General features: G+C 30.4%; 1 protein-coding gene across 1 annotated transcript in view; it reads right to left on the bottom strand.

The window, feature by feature from the left end:
• Nucleotides 1–27,618, bottom strand: part of LOC134709955 (uncharacterized) — a 103,197-nt gene that overhangs the window by 2,601 nt on the left and 72,978 nt on the right. The window contains exons 8-10 of the mRNA XM_063570080.1: nt 18,165–18,330; nt 5,921–6,034; nt 1,081–1,211 (exon numbers count right to left, since the gene is read on the bottom strand). Of these exons, the coding sequence (XP_063426150.1) occupies nt 1,081–1,211; nt 5,921–6,034; nt 18,165–18,330 (411 nt within the window). The remainder of the gene's footprint in view (nt 1–1,080; nt 1,212–5,920; nt 6,035–18,164; nt 18,331–27,618) is intronic.

Genomic DNA, 27,618 nt, shown 5'->3' with positions numbered 1-27,618 from the left:
TTTCTGATCTATATAAAATAAATCAAGAGTAAACTCCCATAGAAAAGTACTTGAAATTCATCCTCTTGTTTGAAAACTAGGAATATCTGTTTAGGCCAGGTTACATTTAAAATTAGTAACCTGGTTAAATTGCCATGCTATAGTGCCTATGTGCTATGATATTTTGCTTTTCAGTCTGTCAAAATAAGAATTCTTATTTAGTTATTATTGTGTTTGATGAACAAAAAACACAAATGCTTTTATAAACTATAATTGGGATTTTCAGATATATTAGTATATGCAGCAGAATGCTGTTCATAAATAATGCTTTCATATAAGTTAAATTAACAAATGTAAGCAAATTTTTGCAAATCCTTAAAATATTGCAAACATTTCTGAAATTTACAGAAGCAAACCATATGTGACTTATTCTTTCTTCTTACAAAAATTGATTTTATATCTAATGACCAACACCAGGAAATGGACATATAAAAGTGATGTCCAGTTTGTTTTTACAGACATCATGCTACATTGTTGGTACATTTTCTTAGAGATATTTAATGGACATCACATGTTCACTGTTGAAGGAGCAATGATGAATACAAAGTGAAAATCAGTTAATGAACAACAATAACTATAGAAGAGCCTGAGGGTCTGGAACCAGACTCTTGATGGGGATTCTTTGTTTTTTTATCCTTTAACTTAAGTTACTTTTATGGATAAGTTTTCTTGATTCATTGTGTTTGGCCTATTTATCTCTATTCATTGTTTTTGGCCTATTTTTCTCTAATCATTATTTTCTGGTTTATTTTTCTCATATAATTGTTGGCCTATTTTTTTTCTATTCTTTATTTTTCTCTTTATTCTTTATTTTTTTGGCTTCATTTTCTCTATCAATATTTGTTTTTTGCTTAGTTTTCTCAAACCATTTTTTTTGCCTATATTACTCAAACCATTATTATTTGGCCTGTTTTTCTTTATTCTTTAATATTTTTTTCCCTTATTTTTGCAGCTATTATACATTATTCTTTATTTTGTAAACCCTGTCCATACCCTTATTCATCATGTAACTAAGCAAGGAAAAATAAAATATGATTTTACCACTTCTTCTTTGGTATCAGTCTCCATCCATTTTAACATGGTTCTCACACATAGCTTCCAGTGTCTGGTATAATGGTGATGTAACATGGATCCAATGGTCAAATCTAAGGCCAGGTATGGGTGAACAGTCACTGAAAATACAAACAGTCAAATAAAAGGTATGAAATGGGTCAACAGTCACTGTAGAAAAACAGTTAAATCTAATTAGGATGTAACATGGATCCAATAGTCAAATCTAAGGCCAGGTATGGGTGAACAGTCACTGAAAATTATACAAACAGTCAAGTATAAGGCCAGGTATGGATGAACAGTCACTGAAAATAAAGTCAAATAAAAGGTTTGAGTTGAGTGAACAGTCACTGAAAATACAAACAGTCAAATATAAGCTTTGAGTTGAGTGAACAGTCACTGAAAACACAAACAGACAAATATATTTATGCTATGAGTTGAGTGTACACACAGTCAGATTTCAGGTATACAGAAAGATGGATGAACAGTAACTGAAAACGCTGTCAGATTTTTAACAAGTGAGATTGTTGAACAATCACTAGAAATTCTAACAGTCAGATTAAAGGGATGAGATTGGTGAACAATCAAGGAGAATACAAGCAGTCAGATTTAAGGAATGTGGATGGGCAAAACAATCACTGAAAAAACAAATAGTCAAAAATAAACTTTGAGTTGAGTAATCAATCACTGAAAATACTAAGTCAAAAATAAGCTTTGAGTTGAGTAAACAATCACTGAAAATACTAAGTCAAGAATGTTGTGAAAAGCAGATCATAACTGTCTGACATCCTGAATTTTATACAAACATAAGGATAAGCAGAGAAGAAAACTTTCCACCAGAGTTAGAATGACAAAGATAAAAGAAATTCTACGGTTTCATAAAAATTGTCTGAAAATCTTAGATTAAGTTTATCACAGTAGTTTCGGAGAAGATTTAAAAAAAATAAATTACAAAAATTTATGAATATTGTTAAAAATGTACGGAAGCGTATTAGGGACATAGAAAAAATAAAATTGGCAGTGAACTTTTTTTCAAAGTCGAAATTTTGACATTTCAAATCTCAAAATTTCGACTTTAACTCGAAATTTTAACTTTTCTTATTTTGAAATTTTGACTTTCTAAAATCTTGAAATTTCAACTTTTTTAAAACTCGAAATTTCGACTTCCTTCAAACTCGAAATTTCGACTTCCTTTAAACTCAAAATTTCGACTTTTTTAAACTCGAAATTTCGACTTTTTCTAAACTTGAAATTTTGACTTCTTTTAAACTCAAAATTTCGACTTCTTTTAAACTCAAAATTTCGACTTTTTTTAAACTTAAAATTTCCTCAGTATTTATACGTTTGCGATTACCACATTCACAGTCATTTATATCAGCGAGGCGGAGAGCCATATACATCATAACATTCATAAGCATATTTTAATAAACTAAACCATTTTAAAGAGGTTATTTTAGGTAGAAAATCTTGTTCTTGCCGAAGAATAAATAAAATATGTTTCACGTTCAAATACATGTTTCAAGTCATGACTTTAGATATGTGTATCAAGAAAACCCCGCTATTCCGACACCTATATTACGACATACTTTTATTCAACAGTATAATATATAAAGCCTTTGAAACTGTGATGCTAAATGTCCTCAGATCTGACGATCCAATGATAGTGTCGTGGAAACTTAAACATGGAATATGGGAGGGGGGGATTCTGTCCACATGCATATTCTTCACGAATGATTCATTCAATATTAAATGCTAATCCATATCTTATTTTAAGAACAAATCCAATTTCTGAATATAAATTGCCAAAATGTGTGGATGACGCTTTAATAATTTGCGTCCATGTCTACTCCTTCTAAAATTGTGTTTGAATAGTAACATCAAAGTTTTAAAAGTGCTTAGAAAAAGAAAAAAAATCGAGATTTCAACAGTCGAAATTTTGAGATCAAAGTCGAAATTTTGAGTTTACAAAAAGTCGAAATTTCGAGTTTAAAATAAGTCGAAATTTCGAGTTTAAAATAAGTCAAAATTTCGAGTTAAGAATAAGTTGAAATTTCGAGTGTTAAATAAGTCGAAATTTCGAGTTATAGATAAGTCAAAATTTCGAGTTATAAATAAGTCGAAATTTCGAGTTTCAAGGGGAAATTTCGACTTTTTATAAGTTGAAATTTCAAGTTTCAAACAAGTCAAAATTTCGACTTTTCAAAAAAGTCGAAATTTCATGATTTTAGAAAGTCAAAATTTCAAGTTTAAGTCAAAATTTCGGGGTTTGAAAAGTCAAAATTTCAAGTTAAAGTCAAAATTTCGAGATTTAAAAAGTCAAAATTTCGACTTTGAAAAAAAAAGTTCACTGCCAATTTTATTTTGTCTATGTCCCTAATACGCTTCCGTAAAAATTGACTATAAAGGGCCTAGTAGTTTCAGAGGAGAAGATATTTGTAAACTTTAATGAAGACAGAATAAGGACTCTAAATGTGAGATGATATACCTGGGTAACCTACAGGCCCAAAGCCAGGAATTTCTAAGGGGGGTTTCGTCGGACTCACAAACTAGACTTTAAAAGTCACAATTCGAACAGAACATTGACTTTAACAGTGCTTATTTGTTTTAAAGGGGGGGGGGGGGGGGTCGTCTGAACCCTCAGAACCCCCTGGCTATGGGTATGACCTATAGCATATTGGAGACAGCTTAATTCTATTTTAAATTTTATACAAAAGTTTTAATGATTTGTACTTTACTACAGATAGTTTACTAACATCGTAAATCAAAATACATATACTTTCAGGGTCTGATGTTACAGCTACATATTATATGGTAATGTCTTGTGCTTGTTACATAATTGTATTACAAATCGTAAAATCTGTTTATATAAATAAATACAAATAAGTTACCAAGTTATATTAACACCTACAGTGGGTGAAGGACACTTTCGAAAAAAAAAATGAGAAACGCATAAAAAAATCTATTGTTGGATTGAAACAGCTGCATACAAAAAAAAATTGTACTAGCAAACAGTTACATAAAATTATTAAAAAAAAAGCATTTGTGACAATATGGTGTTTGAAAGAAATATGTCACATCTAAAAAGATGTCAGTCACTTATACAATTAATTTATTTTCAACATAATCTTGAAAATAGTCATCCTTTTTCAAAATGTAAAATCTTGAACATTGTAAATAATATTTTTTTAACCAAAAATTTCAGACAGTAAAGTGAATTATTTTTCTCAATGCCTTAAATATATCCATTTCTAAAATAAAAAATCTTCAACATAGTAAAAAATACAAAATATGTTACATATTTTTTTATACCTATAAAGATAACAACTGATAGCAAATATGACTTAATTTACCTTCCAAAATTTAAAATCTTGAACATAATACTAATAAATAATACTAAATCACTAAAATTGCCTAGGAACATACATGTAGTTTTAAATTTGACCAAAAAAAGATATATGCAAGTAACAAATCTTAAGCTATTTTCAATTTAACTTTAAAAATATACATTGATTAATCCTTTTGCAAAATATAAAATCTTGAACATTATATACTAAATCACTAAAATTGTCTGAGAACATATTCAAAAGTAATAAATTTCCCCTGTAACCTTGTTGCTTCTGTTTAGCATTTAAACCTGGTCTCACACAGACTGAAGGGGAGTGTATCAATGGCCCTTATTTCATATTTTAACCTAATTTCTCTCTGTGTCAAGAGAGGAATACTACTAAATACAATAGTGTGATAAATATACAAACATTTCCTGTCAATTGAATTAATTTAATGCATTATTGTGCATTGAATAACTATGATCTCCTGATTTTTCAATTCTTAAGACTTTCTCCAACTCCTACATTCTCTTTGACCTCAAAGTGTCCTTGTAAACAAAATAACCTGCTTTTCCATAAATCATCACATTGTCCTCAATACACAATAAATTTTGTTTGTAATTTCAAATGTTAGGTATTTTTGTCATATAGCTCTTCAACAGTTTGAGTGTTCCTGATAGAGGTAAATCCAGAAAGCGCTTAGGACGAATTTAAATTATTAAATGTGTTGTTTTCAATTTTTCAAGAAGCCTATTGTAATTTTTCTCAACATTAAAACTGGATAAAAATATGTCCATAAATAAGCATTTATAGTCAATGAAAAAATTACATAAACTTTAAACTCCAACTCCTGGTTATAAACACTTTCAACTTGACCTTTGAACTTGGTCAGTTATTTATCTTTGATGTTTGCTTTTAAAAAAGCAACTTATTTGACCTCCCAAAGATTTCGCATTAGGCGTATTATAGGCAAAAAGTGTATCGTCTATCGTCAGGTAGTAGGTATTCCTATGGGCACCAACTGTGCCCCTTTAGTAGCAGATTTATTTCTATATTGCTATGAATCTCAGTTTATGACCAAACTCAGTAAAGACCCATCATTGTTATATTTGGTTGATACTTTCAAAAATACTACCGTTATCTGGATGATATTTTTTGTTGAATCATCCAGAGTTCTTTAAATATACTTCAGAAATTTACTGATGTACGGTAGTTGTCATTTGTTTATGTAATATATACATGTTTCTTGTTTCTCGTATTTTTTATATATAGATTAGACCGTTGGGTTTCCTGTTTAAATGGGTTTACACTAGTAATTTTGGGGCTCTTTATAGATTGTTGTTAGGTGTGAGCCAAGGCGCTGTGTTGAAGGCCGTACATTGATCTAGAATGGTTTACTTTTTTTTAAATTGTTATTTGGATGGAGAGTTGTCTCATTGGCACTCACACCACATCTTCCTATATCTATAAACAATATTTGATTTATAAAATAGTTGTCAACTGACCTTGAACTTTAGGGTTCAATCTGCTGACAATCTTAGCAGCCATCTCATTAATTTCCTGATCATCTTCCTGCAACAAACTCACCAGGATTTCCCAGAATGCAAAAGTTGTTTCATCTGTAAAAACAAATAAGGCCATTGAGTTAAAATCTGAAATTAGGATCAGTAAGAAATTAACATGGAAACAAAAAATGCAGTTAAAAATGAAAATAAGCCAAGGAGAATAAATATATGAACACAAGGCATATACTGTGGATTCATTTCTTTTGGTGGGTATCAACCAAGTCTACATAAAGTTTCTAATTCATTGAACATTAGAATATGTTGTTCACCTGTACCCCAGGAACCAACAAAAATTGCTGTCCAACGAATATATATAATGTTTGAGGTTAAATTCTAACACCTGAAATATTAAGTTTAATATAAAAGTTAACATTGCTGTTGCCATTCCTTTGTCTTGTATTCAGCAAATCTCACCAAGGGCATACCCGTAGCCAGGAGAGTTCGGACGAAGCCCCTTTTGAAATCAAATAAGCTCTGTTAAAGTCAACATTCTCTTCGAAATTGTGACTGTTAAAGTTGAGTTCTCGAGTCCAAATAACCCCCCTTTGGTAATTCCTGGCTACTGGCCTGAATGGCATGTTAAAAAAGATACCCTGAGGGGCAACATCAATGGATCAATGTAGGATAAAAAGGATAATAAACTTAAATCAAATAGTTGGGGGGGGGGGGGGGGGGGTAAAAGTTGCTGCAAGTTTTGTTTATTTGACATCCTTTTTACATATATCCATATTGGTCAATTAATTTTTCCTAAATTAAGATTGGTTTTGTAGTTTCAGAAAAGAAGATCATTGAAATAGTTTACAACAGACAACAGACACCAAGTGATGGCAAAATCTCACACTGCCATTTAGGAAAGATGAGCTAAAAATGGAATTAATAAATTTATTTGAGCTTTTTGATATTCAATGCTTTTGATACTCTAAAAGCTCATCAAAAGTTTTAGTATATAAAAGTAAGCAGCAATTTTCCAGTTAATATGGTAAATTCAAAGACACTTTAAGTCTGCAGGTTGAACACAATCTGAACTGACTGCCCTCAAAGATGACTTTAAGAGCCAACACATGGAGAAATTTAATAACTGACTGTGTACATGTAACAGTCCTCAAGTCATAAAAAATCAGTCCAAAAAGGTCTAATGATACGCCAATACACATGCAACTGCACGACATAATGTAGACAGATATTTTTTATGCTTTAATATCAATGGTGAAAACCATAAACTCTATCTAAGGTAACAATAAAAGTTATGAGCCAGCATAAATTGTCTCATTCTCGCAGCAGAGTGCAAAAAGAATCAATGGAGTTTATTTTCAGATAGATTTGTTTCACATAGATAATCTAATAGATATTTTTTATGTTTTAATTTCAATGGTAAATTTATGATGAACCATATACAATATAAAAGTTATGAGCGAGCATAAATTGTCTCACTTCTTACAGCAGAGTGCAAAAGAATCAATGGAGTTTATTTTGAGATAGATTTGTTTCACATAGATAATCTAATAGATATTTTTTATGTTTTAATTTCAATGGTAAATTTATGATGAGCCATTTACAATATAAAAGTTATGAGCGAGCATATATTGTCTCACTTCTTGCAGTAGAGTGCAAAAAGAAATGCAGTTTATTTTGAGATAGATTTGTTTCACATAGATAATCCTGTGTCAGATATGATATACAATGGTATAAGTTTAACAGCAGATGTGAATCTTTAACAATCATTGAGGGTCAACTCAGTGCAGATTGTTCAGTGTTCAAACAGGTTGTATTATGTATGTTAAATTATCAGGATTGTGTTCTGTACTTAAATTGTCTGAAGAGGGTGGCAAAGGTTGAAAAATTGATTTAAAAATATAGTCTGAAGAGGGTGGCAAAGGTTGAAAAACTGATATAAAAATAAAGTCTGAAGAGGTGGGAAACATTTGAAAAACTGATGTAAAATGTAGAGAATATACCAAGGGGATATCGAAAAGCATGACATATATAAACAACAGTATTTGTTCAAAGTATTTGCTGATAATTTTCATAATTTCTGATTTCTGTTCAAATTGCAGATTTCAAAATTGGTCCATGCAACTTCTTCTCTTTTTTTTCTCACCATTCAGGTATTTGGATTTGTCTATTCAAAAATGGTGATTCCATGACAAAGGGTAGGAAAGTCTTTTTGGAAAATAACTTTGATGGAAATCATGGAATGCTAATAGGTTAAGGTAGATTAATGGTATACCGCCATCTTGGATTGTACAATCACAGTACAAAATCGGTCTAGTTATTTGCCTAAATCTGCAAATTTTGAGACAGATTTGCAATTCAATGGTTAAACTGGTTTTTTTATTTAAGGAAATTTGTTAATTAATCGTATTATACAAAATATTTTAACAAATATATTTTTTTTGGGGTTTAAAAATCATTTTTACAAATGAACTGTTTAAGGGGAGATAACTCTTTTAGTACAAACTTTATACTGGGCTAGTAGGGATTTTTTTTATTTTTACTTGTAGCAAGAAAACAAGTTCGGTGACACCATGTTTTCTTTTTATTTTCTTAAAACATATGAAACCTTTCTTCTCACAATTTATTTCAAAATTCTATCTCATAGAATTTTTTTTTTGCACACTAATGTGTTTTTTCATGAACAAACTAACCAAATTTTGGCAATTTTCAACGACTCATAGCTTGAAAAATAGCACGGTGACCCATACTTTTAACTAAATTTTTGAAAAGAGCATAGTAAAATCTTCATTTTGCCAAATTATAAAAAAATTCTGTCTCAAAAAATATATACTGGTGATCTACTTTAAGTAACACCATTATCATACCTGTCAACCTGTGACGATGAAAATGAAGGTCATGACCTGCATTGAAGAATCAAATCTCAGGTCATAATGCTTACAAACTTTTTTGTGCTGAATTTCTGTATTTATGGTACATTTTCTTATAATGTATATCAAATATTCCAAAACATCAATACATGTTCACTTGGTTAAGTCATTTTAAATCTTATTAATTATTATTTCATTGCACTTTAGAGATTTTTTTTAATTTGTGTAACACATGAATATATGTTCTTTACTTAACTTAAAGGACAAAGTTATGGATCAACAGAAACATGAGTCTGTTAGTTCTTATTGCTGTAGGTCTTTTGATCCAAATATCAATCAATCATGTGTGCATAAAATCTATCTCCAGTATCAACTTGTTTAAACATATCCCTGAAACTTCATAAAATCTGGGACTAACACATTTTTCTATTACTGTTAGTCCCCATTAATAGTTATCAAAGGTACCAGGACTATAATTTAGCACGCCAGACGCACTCCTCATCCACACAAGACTCACCAGTTACGCTCATATCAAAATAGTTATAAACCCAAACAAACACAAAGTTGAAGAGCACTGTAAATTCCAGAAATTTGTTCCTGCATTTTTTTAAGAATTTTTAAAGTGCAACATAAAAAATTTAATTCAATCTTTAAACAAGTAATTAAGTGTCAGAAAGTTCTTACATGAACCAATATAAACAGGTAAAAATAAGCTGTCAATCAGAACAGGTGTAAAATTCCATTATCTGCTTGGGAAATGATCAAAATTATGTCATAGAGAATGAAAAATCACTCACTTAATACAAACAATCTTTTGATGTGGTATCCTTGTTTTAGATAAGTGAATCTGAATCATCAAATCTGAATGTTGATATGATGGCATAGAGTAGAGGGCGCCACTAACTTACTGCTACAATGTAGTAAGATTCAAATCATAAAGCCAATGTGTCTTCTTTCCTGGCACAGCATAGAGGGAGCCACTGACTTAAGATTGATTTAAACTTAAAGGCCAAGTCAGTCTCTTTTCAGGAACAGTGTGAAGTAAGCCACCGAATTAATAAGTTGGTTCAATTTTGAAGCCAAGGCTGCTTTTTTTCTGGCACAGTGTAAAAGAAGTCGCTAACCTAAATTTGCTTCTATTCTTGAAGCAGAGGCCGCCTCTTTTTTGGCACAGTGTAGAGGGAGCCACTGACTTTAGTTTGATTGAAATTTTTATGCCAAAGCTGCCTTTTTGACACAGTAGAGGGAGCCATTGACTTAAGATAGCTTCAAAACTAGAAGCTGAGACTGCCTCTTTTCTTGCACTTTGTAGAGGGCACCATTGACTTAAGTTTGATTCAGATCTTGAAGCCAAGGGTGCTTCTTTTCTAGCACAGTGTTGAGGGAACAATTGACTTACATTTTATTCAAATATCGAAGCAAAGGCTACTTCTTTTCTGGCACAGTGAAGAGGGAGTAAACTTAAGTCTTTTCTGTATTGTGTAGAGGGAGCCATCAACTCAAGTTTGATTCAAATTTTCTAGGCCAAGACTGGCTTTTTTCTGAGGTAATTAGACAGCCATTTGAGAAAGGGGCAGGAGGTTTTTTTGAGGATAGACTCTTCATTTTTGTGTATTGCTTTTGGTGTCCAGAATTTAGTACTGCAAAATATTCAAATGCATCTGGTCTTATGCAAGGATATTTATTTTCAGCTTTAACCAGACTGAGATAAACATTTTCTTGCCCACAGATAAACAGATATTCCAAAGTGGTCAACTAACTAAGTGATGGCCTCTATAAAAGTCATAATAGGAAGATTTCAACTTCACCACTTGGACATTATTCATTGTAGCATTTTTCAACAACCATTTGATTTGGCAATCAGTTTATAAGTCTTACGATTACACCCTCCTCGAGCTCCCAAGACACCTCTAAGATAAAGATGTTATCTAGGGTTATCTGCCCCTAACAAGATAAAACATTGTTACTAGATAATTACAAATTACTTAAGGTGCATAGGAATCTTTGTAGGTAAATGATATAATTGCCTATAATAAACGTTTTCATGATGTTATTTATCTATTTAACAACAGGAGAAGCAGCCAGGTTCACCTTGAGTTATTAAATACCATTAATAGATACAAGATCAAACATCTCGAAAAACATCTTTTTTTTATATAATTTATATTTATTTATCGCTTCCACCTGTGTAATGACTTATGACTATTTTTTTAGAGGCAGGTTAATCAGAAGTGATAAAGTACTTATTTAAAGCAACAATTTAAAAAGTTTGCTAATTGTGCAATGTTGTTTTGATAACCCTGCTAAATGGACTGGCATTCCGAAGCAATTCTTGTTAATAGAAATACTCAACCCTAAATGTAAGAATGAATTTGGAATAACTTCTAATGAAGACATAATTTATTAAAGACAGAAATGATAATCTGTATTTCTATATGAACCCTTGACAGAACCTAACCATTCCAAAATTCTTCTCAAATCACTTAAGCATTCCAAATGTGATGTCCATAATTGTTATTTGCAAGGACAAACATGGCCAAAAACTTAGATCCACGGAATATCTTGAAGTTAGCAGCAAAAAGATACAGTTTTTCACATTTTCAAATTTAAAAATCCTGCATGTTTATCTCAATCTTGTAGTATCATTTTCAAATCTAGGACTGAATTTCCGATGAAAGCAATGGTCAACATTTAGTGTCCACTGTCAACATGGGAAAGGTCTCTTCTGACAATCCTACATAGATGAGCTCAAGCACTTACATTTCACAGGAAAATCAAAACACCTTAATCATTGACCAGAATATGAATATCAAAATTGAGAACTGCAGACTTATCCACCCTTGATGTATAAATAAGCAATATTTGTATATAAACAATGATCAGACTGCATCAGGACTGAAACAATGACCTTTTTTTACTAATTACTCGTTCAAAGATAGTATCATACCTAAACACTTCCACCTTAAAAAGTATAAATATTTTGACTGTTACCCCAGACCTTGAACTTTTGTGATACAAGGGCAATGAACAGTAGAAAATAACAAACATCTGTGCTGGTTTACTATCGTTTGTATCTGAAAATCTTATGTTTTGTCTTTATAACAGTTTATATTCAGTTGTACCACATGCAGATTTGTTTACTCTTTGGTTAAATTTCACTTGAGAACTTTATTCTCTATTGCAACTGCGTTTGATGAGCAATTTGAACCCATCTCAAATTTTAAATAAGTACAAATGGATTTTTCATATTATTTGTTTTTATTAATGTCTTTGGAATTACTCAAATTATAGGACCTGCAGCTGCGTTTAATAAAGAATCCTGAACAAACATGTACAACCCATCTGAGGTTAAAAATCAAAATTTAAAGTTACTCTTTATGTTATGTTCTGTGTTGTTTTTCATCACTTTCAGCTTACATGTATAAATGCGGGATGTATAAGAACTAAAGGAACCTAGAGAATAGTATTATACTCAAAGCTTCAAAATTATCAATCATTCTTCTGTTAATGCCTTGGGTTTTTCAAAGGTTTTGGGTCCCATAATATATCAGTACACTTTTGAAATTTTTTAATTTTGCATTATGAAGGGGCAAGACAAAAAGCAGAGTACCTTAGGACTGATAATGTTTTCAGCCTCTCCCCTGTGCAAAATCAGGACATTTATTTCCTACTTTGTTTGTATTTGCAAAAGAGGGACGAAAGATACCAGAGGGAAAGTCAAACTCATAGATTGTAAATAAACTGACAACGCATGATAGCTAAAAATAAAAAGACAAACAGACAAATAATAGTACAGAAGACACAACATAGAAAACTAAAGACTAAGCAACAAGAACCCCACCAAAAACTGGGGGTGATCTCAGGTGCTCCGGAAGGGTAAGTAGATCCTGCTCTACATCCGGACCTTACTTTGGCAGTTTTCAGGATAACTATGCTTGTCAGGCTCCCCTAGCAATACCAGACAAATTTTCAGTAACAAGAATGGACAAAATGCACTACTTACACTTAAAGTCACAGAATGTAAAAAAGTCACCATTAATTTGTTTACATATTTTAAATATATTAAGAAATTACTCGATGATTCATTGTACAGTTAAGGAATTCCGTAATTAGCATTGCCAGATGAAGACAATTCTAAGTAAAGCTAAGGGTTGATTGCAAATCTATGGTTATCTCTTTTAAAATTATTAAAAAAATATCTCAACTAGTGAAAAACTTTACTGAAACTTTTGTAATTAAATGAAAAATACCACTTAAAAGAAAAATGACATCATCTAAGTCTTAGCATTCAAAACATGCATTTTTGGCAATTTAAAATAATAAAATTTGTAAACAAAAAATATCCTCTAAAGAGCTTTAAGTGTTAAATGTCACTCATGTTTACACATATGTAAAACAAAAAAAACTTCACAGAAACCACAAAAACTGTTTAGATTTGGTACATGGCTTAATCAGATAATCTCCCGAATTATAATTAGATAATTATGACTACAGCTTATCAAGTCTTGAAGCCCAATATAAACAAACAATGGATCAAGATGTCTATTTCACAAGGCGGAGTTATTAATTACTACCAGGTAGTGCTAACCATGTGCAACAATTAGAGTTCACCTTTACCGCTTTATTTTCACTACTAGTTAATTTGAAGTTTTTGGAAAGAAATCTTAGATTTTATCTTTGTAGCATGTTCGAAGCAAAGAAAATAAACAGCCAATCATTAACTGTACTTAGAGAACTCCAGGTGTTCTGATCATGTGGTTGAGTTTAATAATCAGATTCTTTAATGCATATTTATTCCTTGTTTCAGTGATTTTCATCCATATCTTTGTGTTAAAATAATTAACAAAAATTACGAACAAATGTAGAAAAAAAATATCATTTGTAATATTCCATCAGTCAGCAGGGGTTTTACACTGCAGGGACATTAAAAATACACTGTAACATCGTAAAAACAGTTTTAAAGATCGTTAAAATACTTATATCTCCATTTCTCAATGGTATGATTATTGCCAATAATCGTTAAAAATGTGATTTGTATTGTAAAATTGTTGTTTTATTGCGGCTAGGGCAATATATATCATATGTCTTAAAGATCATAAAAGAGAAATTTAAGCTCAATGATATAATAATAATTATGATTTGTTTAAAATAATTAATTCAAGACTGGGATAAATTAACATCAGCATTTTTAACATATTTGCTTCCTGAGAAGAACAGTATCTTAGAGTAAACTATGCAAAAAAGGAACAAAAGAGTCAAATGATAGAAAAATTTAGAATGCAGAAGCAAAATATACTATTTGGGGGAATTTTACAACCCCTGAATGTTTTACCTCAATTACAAAATTGTCAGTTTCTTCCATTACAGAGTTGTGATAATTTATGAAGAAACTTTTCTCTCTATTTCTTTTGGTCCTATTTTTTTGTACATGTATCCTATGAAAAATTGCAGGAATCATTTGCTATTCAAAACCTTGTCATATTTTGGAAATCTCAAAAATTTTCAAATTGTATCATCTTTGTTTTCTAAGTTTTCTCTCCTTCTTGAAGATGTATTAAGGCAAACAAATCTAAAACCAAACTTTCTCAAACTTTTTATTTGACAGATGCTTATAAAATGAATCAGTTATAATATTCAAAACATCAGAAACAAAAAACTGTCACAAAAACCAGAGTTAAGAAGCTTTTCTTTCTTATGTCCACATGTTCTAACCTCCATTGTTTACAATTATGTAACAAAGATGAGCAGACTTTTGTTTGAAGATTTATATTTATCTGTTATATATGATAAAGATTACCCATAAAACAACATAATAATGTAAACTATTATAAATATTCTGGCAATTATGATTTATCATTCGAGCTTATCAATCAAAACACTTTGATAACCATTGTCAGAGAATTCCAGATTATCCCAAGTATTTGGATAAAGCTCTCATTAACCAGGAATCAGTCAGGAGATTAATTACTGGTTCCTTGTTAATGGACATTCCTTAGATTACTGGTTCTGTGTATTACGATCCCACTGTGAGCCTAGGTATCTATTTCAAAGACATAGCACTCAGATACCAAGGGGTTATGGAAAATAAAAACAAATAAAGTTTGTTAATTATTACACAGCAAGATCAAACACCTTAAAAAATTACAACAATTCCTCTCTTCTCAGAGATCTGTGATGAAAATGACAGGGTCAAGGTTCAACAATATTGATAACCTATCTTAACATGTGTAACTTTTTAATGCCAAATTAATTACTTTTTACCACCTATAAATTTTAGATAATTGTAGCAAGTGATGAAATATTCTTTGAAATATCATCAGAATACAAACAACCAGAGCTGTTTTTATGTGGTCACAATACAGAGTTATGTGACCTGTTTCAGACCTTTATGTTTTTATGAGTGCCCCCTGCACTGCATCAACTTCAGCAATCTCACTTTATCTAATCCTTTTAATTGGTATGGAAACATAAATTTCAAAATGTAAGCAAGGTCTTGTCCAAAGTAATTTGTTTAGTCATAAATTATTTCTAAAGAATTTTTGGAAAACCAAACTTTGGTCTTTTAGTGCTATCAGAGAACCAAGTGCTTTGACAGAATAAATCATTTGTTGACCACATATATATTTTATCATTTGGGTATTAAGCTGAATTGTCTCACCATGTGCAACAACAATTAAAATGCGATGCAACATTTTGATTGAAATTGTGTGGTTTTATAAGTACATTTGTAATGCCAGACAAATTTGCAAGCAAATCAAAATACATCTGGTGAAAGATTCTTAAAGTACTCAATACAGTCTTTTGTAAGTTTTTAATAGGACAGTTTATTTCAGCTTGTAGGATTAAGAAACAGGATCACAAAGTTAGGCAAGATTTGATTCTGCAACTTTTGAAAATTTGGGGTTGGCGGTAACTTGACACCTTCCAATGTTCAAATATACATTTTTAGAATATTTTTTTTTTATATGAATGCGAGTTGTTCCTTTTTAAAAAAAGAGTACAAATTTTGAATGGTCTTAAAAACAAGATAACCATTCTTTCGCATTGTAAAGGGGGCTTGTGGGTCTAATCATTTTTTTAAATTTTATATAGGATTTCGCTATATTTTTCTTTAAATGAACTTTATCTTTTTCTAAATAGAGAAATAAAATAAAAAGATGGGCTCACCGTTCATTTACGGTCACAATCTGCCTTCTAAAGAAACATACATTTTGGTAAAGGTGAACTAAAAGGAGAAATAAAGGTGTCAGAAATCGAAATAAAAAAAGAATATAATAACAGAAATCGCTCAAATTTTACAATAGTTTAGTTATAAGTACAGCTTATTTGAAAATTATAATAAAAAATATAGGTGACCGATGAGTTAAAAAGATATTTCAATTTAAATGCTAAAAACTGGCATTTTTGCACCAAAGGCAGATAATTTGGAGCTTTTTCAATGATATCCACAATTAAAAAATCATCTGAAGCCAACATGATTTATTATTTTTGAATGATTTTTGTACCATATGATAAAGTATTAACAACTACTAAAGGTAATAAATAAAATTTACCATGAAAAACGAATGTTAAATTTTTTTCTGAAATTTTTAGACCCTTGAGTCGCCTTAAGGACTTAAAACTAAACTTGTATAATAATAAGCTAAGCAAGTGTGGTTTTTCCATTAATATTAATTAAGTAATGCAAAAAAATATTAAAAGAATTAAAGATATATAAAATTTCATTACAAATTTGAGAAAAAAAGTAGTTTGATAAATATTGTTAGTAGATTTACAAAGAGATTTAAAATGTATTGACTTTTATCCTCATATATATTTCTTTCCTATAAATAATCATCATTTTATCAAATACATATGTCTAAATCTCTATTTATTTCATTTTCCCAAAGATCTAATAAATATATAATTGATAACATTTATTTCATTATTTTTATCATATCAAGATAGAGTTTTATCTGATAATGATCTCCCCTTATCTGATAATCAGTTATCTCCTCCTGAGAAGCAAAATATTAAGTAGTAGGTAAAAATTAAAAAATATTCATAACAAAGTATTTTCCCATCGGCAGGGTATGTTAAATTTCAGTTTACTAATTAATTAGCCATCGCTATAGATAAAACCTCTATGTTTTGTTGCCATGAAAACACTGTGTTGATAACTCACTCTCGCCTTATGACTCAACGTGAATCATTTAGAAATACAAGATCTGTGAGAACATTTACCAATTCCACAACAATAAAAACATAAGTATTTAATAAATCAGAGAGTTGTCAGAGAATCTGACATGGGCTTCACCATGGGTAATATTAACCATTCTAATGCAACAACGTTTGTAACGTTCATTTTGATTGGATAACGTCACTTTCTTACATGGCATCAATTGACAATTGATGCTACGGGACGTACGCGCAAGCGCAGACGGCATATGACAGATTTTAAATACATGTTTCACGCTGTTTTCTGTCAGTTTCATTAGAATGGAGATAACAATATTGTATTTTAAGCTCCGACGGCATCAATTTGGGATTTGATGGTCGCAAATACCCGTTTACTGTCTCCGCTAACGCGTCGCCAGTAAACTTAATTTGCGACCATCAAATCCCCAATTGATGCCGTCGGAGCTTAAAATACAATACAGTTATCTCCTAATTTTCATTCTTGACAAGGATTACTATTAAATCTGGTTTTAGTCTTGGACAATCAGACATGCCAAAAAAAATAGCAATACCTTCAGCCGAGTTATTATCTGTCAATTTGTGATCATGAATAATGATCTTTTACCTTAGAGTAAATAAACAAATTAATAATTCTACTGTGCCTAGCGGTAGCCAGATACAATCTCAGCATGAAGTAGGTACTGCTGGGTTTTTCTTTAATCCATTTATTAAACGAAATTAGCCTGCTTTTGCTTTTTTCATTTACTGTTATAAAGTTTTCTGTTCACATTTTCACATATTTTTTTTTTCAATCTGTTTCCTTTTAGTAGTTTCAAAATCTTTTGGCTGGCTTCTATAAATTACATGTGTAAAATATTTTTCAATTTTCAATCTTTGTTGGTTTTTTTTAAATATATATTTCAAACATTCATCTTTTCTCTGTTTTTTTTTTTTTAATAAAAGAACTAATGATATATATTTTGTCATGTTTACTCAGGAGTCGGTAATTTGCTTCGGTTGTGCTATGAGTATTGTATTGTGTCTGTCTGTCTGTAACCCAAGTGTGTAAAATATATCCATAATGTAGTGCCATGGAGTTTTATGTCAGTCAGTCTGTACTAAACCAAGTGTTTAAAATATATTCATAACATATTGATTGAATAAAAGTTGTGCTATGAGCTCCAAGTCTGTCTGTCTGTACTCACCCCAGTATAGAGTTGAATCTTTGAGTAGTAGATCTGTGTTGTTGTCCAGGACTTTTATAACCGCTACTTGTAACAGATAATGTTGTTCTGTCCCTTTATAGTAATGCAGCATGTCTTTCCATTGAAGCAGTAGAGCTGACACTTCATCATCATTTGCTGTTTTCACCTAGAAAGACATGAAATAATAAAAAATATTTTAAATCAATTAATATAGAATACTTCTATGTCTTGGTAAATAAGGGTAGAAAGGCTCAAACGTTTTGTCATTATCACTTTATAGAGTTGATAATTTTCGTTTTTAGGTCCTGTTTCAAAGTTAAATTTCTTCTCATAATACATTGAAAGAAAGCATTGCAGATTATTATTTTATAACTGAAATGCCAAAATATAATTCTGAATGAAAAACAGCTTCATGGCTTCAAACAGTTTCTAAGTTCAATAATGCACATTTTTTCTTTGCTTATACAAATACTCATGCAGCATTTCTTTCTTTCTTTCATTCTTTGGACATATTTGATGCAGGTTTTTTTTATTTAGATAACATTAAGGTGAAAAATAATTACCTTGTCCACCCTTCAAAAAAGTATCAAGCATTTAAGTGGACAGCCTCACTGGGGGATTGCAATTCAAATATTTTTCATCAAATGTCTGCTTTGTTTAGGGAGCTACCATTTGATTTTTATGGGGAGGGAGGGGGTGGGGCTAGGATGAAAAATTTTGTCCTGCCTTTTTTTTTAGCTGTAATCTCTGTCCTGCCTTTTTATTTTTCACTCTGTTCGATCATGCCTTTTTATTTTTCACTCTGTTCGATCATGCCTTTTTTTTTTTAGTTTATCCTGTCTTTTTTTTTTACCTAAACCCCCCATAAAAATCAATTGGTAGCTCCTTTAGTGCTAAATTGTCATAACATATAGCTTGCAATTCAAATATTTGACTACAAATTGTCATCACATATAATTGTCTTTATAAGTTTATAATAAGATTCTGTTTGTCACACATCTGTATGATTCAAATGACAATTATTTATTTGATTTGAAAGATAAATTTCAAATAAGATTTTTATCATCAATATTCTACACTTCACATGGATGTGTGAAATTTACAAGAGGGTCTAGTTGGCTTGTCCTTCATCTTTTTCTTCTTAAAAGAATATTTTAATAAAAAAAAAATTATGACTTTATAATATTTATTTTTGTCCCATTATTCTGTATTATTTTAATCTTTTTTGCTTCTTTATCTTATTGTTCATTTCTTATGCCCCCTTATTCGGCACGTTTTTCTGGTTATTCAGTATTCTGTAAACACCATCCTCCATCACATGTCATTCACAAGTATCTGAGATAAGTTAAATTCATAAAAAGTATGTCATAAAATTTATGATAAATGAGAACGTTTATAATTATGTCTTTTTAATTTCCCTCCATTTGTTCGGGATAAATCATATGTAAATGAGATTTTTCAAAATATAAATTTATTTCCCTTTTTTCTCCATATGAATAAAGATTAATTTAAATGTGTATACTTTCTCATTTGTGCATCAAATTTCATTACAAAGTATGATTGAAAACGAAAAGATCAATTTGCACATTTGGGTTCAAAAGTTTATTTGAAATCAATTTAATATATTTTTTGTTTGTTATTTTGATGTCAAACTGTTTATAATTGGCCATAAACTTAATAAAATCGTAAATCAAACTTTTTGATATTTTTTTTACCTGTAACCAGGTGTTAACGAGTTTTGGATGAAGTTGGAGTGACTGACAGGTGGGTGAGATTGATTGGAGTACATTCTCCAATAATTATGTCATTTATTGAGAATTTTAGTCAGATTCCACAGGAGGGGGAAATCTGAGAGAGGGGTGGAACTGCAAAAGGTGTAATAAATTTGACATTTATTTTATGACTAACATATAAGTGTCTTGTCTATTGATAATTAGTGGGTAATTAATATCCAATTAACAACATGAAATGTGAGTCAGAGCATGGCAGTAATATTCAATATTACTTTCATGGTCAGAGGTAAAACCAACTGGAAGGGAGATAACTCTATAATAAAACATTGAAAGAAAATGAAGTTGTTAAAAAAAATCATAAATTTAAGAGATAAACAAATTTACATGCAAAATCCATATAAGTTGTACAAAGAATGTATATTAAGTTATCAACCCTTAGTTGCAACAGTGATTTATACATTTAATATAAATTGTTTTAAAATGACTGGTTGTTTGATGTCCAGTGGCAAATATATATATTGCATATAATAAATTATAATTTTTACATGAAAAAACACCAGAATTTCCAAAGAAAACTAAACAAAATAACACATATGAAGTTGAAGGCGTTGAATTACTTTGAGTTCTAACATTTTTCATTGCATTTGACACTTCTAAAATTATAAAACTTTATATACATGAATCATATGTATATTTTTTTGTGCCAAACATATTTTTTATTCAATAAGATATTGTTTACAGTAATTTAGAGTGTTGTCAAGTATGAAAAATCATAGCACATATGACCTCCCTCAATCATGCACTTCAAACTGAAAAGTAATATTTAGCTCTTGATTGCACGAGTTCGCGTTCACATGATCATATTAAAAAATGCACTTTCCCAAAAACCACAAAGCCTCACAATCAAACTATGATATGGTTACTTTTTGACAGTCATTACGAACATCTTAAAGATGCCAATAAAATCAGAATCTTATGAATGTTTTTAATTAAATGGAAGAAATGGATTTTACATAGTGAAACATCATCATTACATATTAATTACTGCACGGAGACAGCTAACCCTAACACCTGTCAACCCCTGCCGATTTTCTCTACGATCTTACAGGTTAACATCTGGTCTTGGTTATTTTTGTGTTTTTTAACAGGTAATCAGCTGATGGTAGTCAGAAAATATTTTTTCATGTCAATAAAAAAAGTGAAGTGTTTCAATATTCATGTTTATCATCTGTCATTTCTGTATAGAAGCATGAAAGAGAAAGGATTTCATGCTTTTGATACTTTGATTTAGTAGTTTATTTTGAAGGTTCCCAGTATTTTGATTGTTTATATTTCTACATGTCTAAATTTCAAAATGTTCAATAGATTTATTAATTAAGCTGATGATATTGATTATGAGCTATTGTTTTTAATGTCCAGTGGCAAATATTAAATTTATATGTCAATGAGATATACGACTGAATGCAGAGGGTGATTTAAAATGCTAGCCAAGGTGACCATTCACAGAAAGACATGTCAACTTTTCTCATTTCTGTATAGAAGCATGAAAGAGAAAGGATCTCATGCTTTTAATACTTTGATTTAGTAGTTTATTTTAAATGTTCTCCATGATTTAATTGTTTTGATGCCTTGATAAACATTTTATTCTTCAGATTCCCAATACAAAATGATCAATTATTTACGGATTAAGATAATTATAAAAAAATATTGTTTTATTGTCCAGTGACAAGTATATCAGAAAAAAATTCTAGCCAGAAATGCAGAGCCTGATTTTAACCTATTTTGATCCATCTTTACTTTCTCCTAAAAATCTGTGACTTTTAGTCCTGTGATTTTCTGTTCTATATTCAATCCAATAGCTAAGCAGATAAGCATCAACTATAGTACAAGGATTCCTTTGAACTACAGAAAATAAATTTGAAAAAAACTAACATGTTAAATAATTACCTATTCTTAAAATACATTTTATTTATTCATATTACCACAATGAGTGTAAAAAGGTGGAATACTATTATTAAAGATAAACTTTTAATTTAAATCTCTGATTAATAAATTTATATTTCCTTCTTTCATTTTTAAAAGATAAATATATCCACCTGGGGAAATCCCCTGATTATAAATAAACCAATAACTATTTCTATTTGTTTTCTGATGATGCAGATGAGAGACCCAGTGTCAACCTGTCAAAGTTAAACAGATATTACCCTCCCTGTCAGTCAGTTAATTGTGAAATCAAGTGAATAATCAGACATATCACCTGTTTATAAAATAAATATTCATAATAGGATAATGATATATCAATATTACAAGATTTTATGATAAGTCAACAGCACACATCATCTAATCACTGTCAGATATATTGACACTATAAATTTAGGGGGGACCTCCTTCTATCCTGGAATGTAATAGGTAACTGAGACTTCTATAACACTGTTATAGTAGTGTGATAGTAGTGTCAATAGGTAATGAGGCAATATTGCAGGTGTATCATGTCAGAATACATTTTATGCTTTCCCTCCCTAAAAAGATTTTTCCATAATTAGTTACAATGTAAAACAAAAAAAAATGTCAATAAATTGCCAGTAATAAAAAAGATATATAATAGATATAGGAAGATGTGGTGTGAGTGCCAATGAGACAGCTCTCCATCCAAACAACAATTCAAAAATTAAACCATTATAGGTTAAAGTACGGCCTTCAACACGGAGCCTTGGCTCACACCGAACAACAAGCTATAAAGGGCCCCAAAATAACTAGTGTAAAACCATTCAAACGGGAAAACCAACGGTCTAATCTATATAAACAAAACGAGAAACGAGAAACACGTATATATTACATTAACAAACGACAACTACTGTACATCAGATTCCTGACTTAGGACAGGTGCAAACATTTGCAGCGGGATTAAACGTTTTAATGGGCCCAAACCTTCTCCCTTTTTCTGAAACAATAGCATAACATCACAACATATAAAAACATACGATAAAATATCAATTGGCAGACTTAACTCAATCAAAAAACGTATGATTACACAATGAAAGAATAAATTTGATCTGCGATATCTGAATACAAATGCACAGTTTATATTACATTCATTATTATTAGAACAATTTACAGCTAAAGTTAACACAAAAAGTAAAGGAGAACAACATCACCAATGTAAATGAAGATAAAAGAACAAATAGAACAAGAAGCTGTACGAGAGACAGTAAACCAGATTTTTCTGCAGAGATCCCACCCTGAACAGTTGAGCATTAGTATAGACACAACATTTATAACAGCTCTGAATTTGGATTGTGATTGAATATTTGATACAGCACCATGCAGGGTTTGTGACACAAAGTAAATGTGGTCAATTAAGAACTGAAAAAAATGAAATTGGACATTTACCTATTTACAATAATCAAATATCTAAAATTTAAGTACATTGCAAGAATCAGCATATCAAAGAACCCCAAGTTGGCTAATTCTAAGTCATTAAATTTTTTGTTGTTTAGGCAAAAATAAATAAACAAACACATTAACATTATTCCAATAAATATAACTATTATAACAGTCAAAAAATATATTGAAATTTATATAAATCAAAGCTTTATATTGGGATATCATTTGTCTAAGCATACAATGTTTTTCAGCACAATATTTCTTCCATGAAAAAGTCATCTCAAGTAACAACCTTGAAACATTGTACTGCATGTTAATTAAATCAAAAGTTTGAAAAGTTAATTACTCCAGCCACTCCAGGACTTCCTGAATAACTGACCAAAACTGACCAAAACTAATTTATCTACATCAGGAAAACACCATGGATCATTGAAAACTCAGTTCTACTCTAATTCTATCCAAGAACATTACTTTTGATGAAGGACTGGTCAATCAACACTAGAAAGGTCAAGGTAATGGTCAGCTTGACCATAGTAATGAGTTTTACAGATACTAAATGAACACATAAATTCCTTAAAATTAATCAATCTTCCATAAAATTTATTTCTTCTGAATAACACTTGGCACTGATATCTAAACAATTAGCCAATGAAAATATTAATTGCGATTTTAACACTCTGAATAAAAAAATCAATATTTTGTCATAATTAAAGCATATTTTGATTGTTATGCATAAGGCCATTAGTTTTTTTCAATTTTTAATGCTAGGGACTTTTATAGCCGACTAAATGGTTTAGGTTTTCTCATTGTTCAAGGTCAAACTGTTGCCTTAAATTAATAAAAATCACTTCCTTTGAACTAAATGATAGTTGTCACATTGGCAATCATATCACATCTCCTTATTTTTGTGGATAGATGTCTCAAAGGCAATCATACAACATTGCCTTATTTTTATTTTGATAAAACATTGATGGATGTAGGTAAATAACCAAACTGCTGTAAAAAAAAATCCACAATCAAATATGGTGAAAGAATATTTGACGATTAGCCAAATAGAAACAAAACAAACAAAAGCTACAAATTCAGATCATTCATTAATCTTTAAATAAAACTCCATGAACACCGTACTGTTGTTCAACTTTAGGTCTGGGTTTTGCTCATTGTTGAAGGCCGTACCTCTAGATGTTTATTTCTGTGTCATTTGGTCTCTTGTGAAGAGTTGTCTCATAGGCAATCATACCATATTTTCTTATTTATATTTAGGATAAAAAAACCTACTGGAAAATATTTATACAGCTTTTGGTTCTTGGGTACAAAAACAAAGTTAACTGACACTTGGTTTGTCTTTCTTTTTAATTCCCTTTTGGTCATAGGTCAGCTCCTTCAGGTATTGAAGCATCTATATGTCCCTGTTTTGAGCATCATTGATAAAATTATAAATCTAGAAAAGGGCTTCAGAAGTGTTATTTTCATTATAAAAATCCCTAAAGGCTACTTGGCTCGCTAGATTGTCCTTGCTGTTCTCTTTAGAGCCTTTGGTTGTTTATGGTCCACAAACTTTTTGTTATTTCGTTTTTCCAAGCTATTGATCAGAAGTATAGTTACCTGACAAAGTTTATCCCAGAAGCAGGTGTAAATTGTTCACACGAAAATCATATCATAATCCTCTCTGCTGATCATTTTAACTTATTTTTGAATAAGAAAAGGGTGCACCTGCACTTGATGCATTGTCTCTTAGAAAACAGTTTTAAAATGCACTTTGCCTTGTTTCAGCATAAAAATCAGACATGCCAACTTGGCAATATTATTTACTCATTATCCATGCATCGAAAGATTTATAAATTTTAAAATATTTTACCCCAAACCCAAGATGATGCATACAAAATTGCTTTATCACTATGCCTGATTTTTATAAAACTGTTTTAACGATTTGTCTGAAATGATCTATATTACGACCTATCAAACATTGCGTAACAATGCAGAGGTCGTTACAACAGCCCGTTTGTATAATTGTTGTACCACCCAAATACCAGCGGAATATTAAAAAACTAATAGTGCCATAAGCCTTAGTAAATCCTGGTTTTATGGAAATTAAAGTGTTGGATGGTTGGCATTGGAGCATGGGCGATGCTATGAAGCATTACAGCAGATGCAAAATTAACAACATAACAAATGTTGACTTAGTAATTTACTAAATATTTTAACCAGGTCTTAATGTCTGATGGAATTAACAAAAGGATACCATGAAGAAATGTTGATGCTGATGTTGTTACAAATCAAATTTACAATTTCTTTATTTTTTCATATTTTATGAATCATACTATTTGTTTTTCATTTTCACAATCCTTCAAATTTTTGATTTGCTAGTTTATGATTCCAATTTTTTCCTCTCTCTCACATATTACATGTGTTATTCAGACTTTAACAAATCACATTTTTTTCAAATAATTTCTCCAAAAAGTGAAATTACACACATCTTAAAAATGAAATAACTTTTATTTGACTTTGACAATTCCAGATTGTTTTATTGCTTAATATTCATACCTTTTTTTTTATCCACCTAACTGTTTTTTTTTTATTTTAATCTAAGTGTACTTATTCACAAAATTGTTTCATTTTTGCACTGAAAAAAGGTTCATTTTGTTAAAAAAAAATGTCACTGAACTTTGGTTTAGAAGGCATTCTGATATTACCCAGCATTAAAACAACTAATTGACAAATATTCTGACGGCCTTGGCGATGACACACTGGGTACCTAACTTATTGACTGTACAGTTGTTACAATTAATGACTTGTTTACAATTTGAAATTGAAATGCAACATTAATTTCCAACCAATTAACCCAATTTTTATCAATACACATATTCAGTTTGTCAGTAAAAAGACAGGTGCCTTGGACATCTGGTGGGGCAATTATCTCCCTTGCCAATACCATCTAATTGGCAGGGGAGGTAATTATAATTACCTGTTTGTACCTATCTAGAAAGTGAATAATGTGGTCAGCTTGACCACTGGTTTTAAAGTTTTAATCTGTAAAACTGACCTATCCTGTATACTTATACAATAAAATTGATTTTTCTAAGGGTCAAGGATTGTTATTGTGTCTTGTAATTAAAAATCCTTGTTCAAGTGTAAAAAGGTGAAAATTATTATTTTGATATTAATTACCTCCCCCTGAATGCTGTAAATTACATTTCAGGTATAAAAAATATTGTCACCTATGCTGATTTTAATCTAATATTTCTAATGATATTTTTTTTTTACATTTTTAAGAAGTAATGACAATTATACATAAATGTGTTAATTATGCATGTAAATAAGTGCAAATTACTATTAATCATTTATTATTGTATATTAGCACAGAGATGCCTTACCTAATCTAAAAGCTAAATGGAAAGGTGTAAATTAATTATTAGACTTGAGGTAATTTATTCTTGTCTTTCACACCCGGTTGTTTGAACCTAATTTTTACCTTTTTTCACCTGATGAAAGGGAGATAATTTGCCAGCCAGCATGTTAATTGCCTGAACAACAAAGTGTAAATTACTCTTTCATTTCAAGCAAAAAATGGTTTATTACTAATGATTCAATGAAATTAATTCCTTAGTTAGTGACACACAGAAATTTTGTGAAAGAATTTCTTTTATATATCTTACACATGAAAAAAAAATATTTGTCTACAAAGAACTATCAATCTTTCAGTAGAGAAAAAGTAATTTGCTCAAAAGTTTCTTTTCATATCAAATATAAGCTAACACTTAGAAATTAAAATTTCTACTCTCTCTCCTCTTTTCCATCATATTTTTAGCATTTCATTCCAATTCACATGTTATACAGATTTCCATTTATTAGTTTTTTTTTTATGGCAGCTTATTTAATAATTATTTAATATCACCAGTGTTTAACACCAGTATAAACTTCAAAGCTGGTCAACTTCCTGGTCAGTATGTTTACAAACAAACTTTCTTTGTTTCAATATGAATCCTCCGTTGTTTGTGGTTTACCTTGCAGCTTTGTTTCAGCAAGACGTCTCTTTGTTTATGGTTTACTTTGCAGCTGTTCAAAGAAATCTATTAATTAATTGAAGTAATTAAATATAGATCCATGTACGCTGCTTCAATAACAGGGAACATTGTAAGAACTATATAACAGTCATAAAGACAAGCAAACATCAAGAAATTTGATAATTAACCAAATATTTTATGAAGTGTGCAAACTGCAGGGTGTATGAAATTAACCCTTAATTACCTCCCTTTGCTGATTACTTCCCCTGCTGACACACACAAGGCCGGTAATTAGAATTACAGCACCATATCAAAGGAGCCTTTTGAAAGAAA

The sequence above is a fragment of the Mytilus trossulus genome, chromosome 3 (genome assembly GCF_036588685.1).
Source record: "Mytilus trossulus isolate FHL-02 chromosome 3, PNRI_Mtr1.1.1.hap1, whole genome shotgun sequence".
In the NCBI taxonomy this organism is placed as follows: domain Eukaryota; kingdom Metazoa; phylum Mollusca; class Bivalvia; order Mytilida; family Mytilidae; genus Mytilus; species Mytilus trossulus.
Note: the sequence above shows the minus strand (reverse complement) of the source record. Positions and strands in the feature narration are given on the sequence as shown.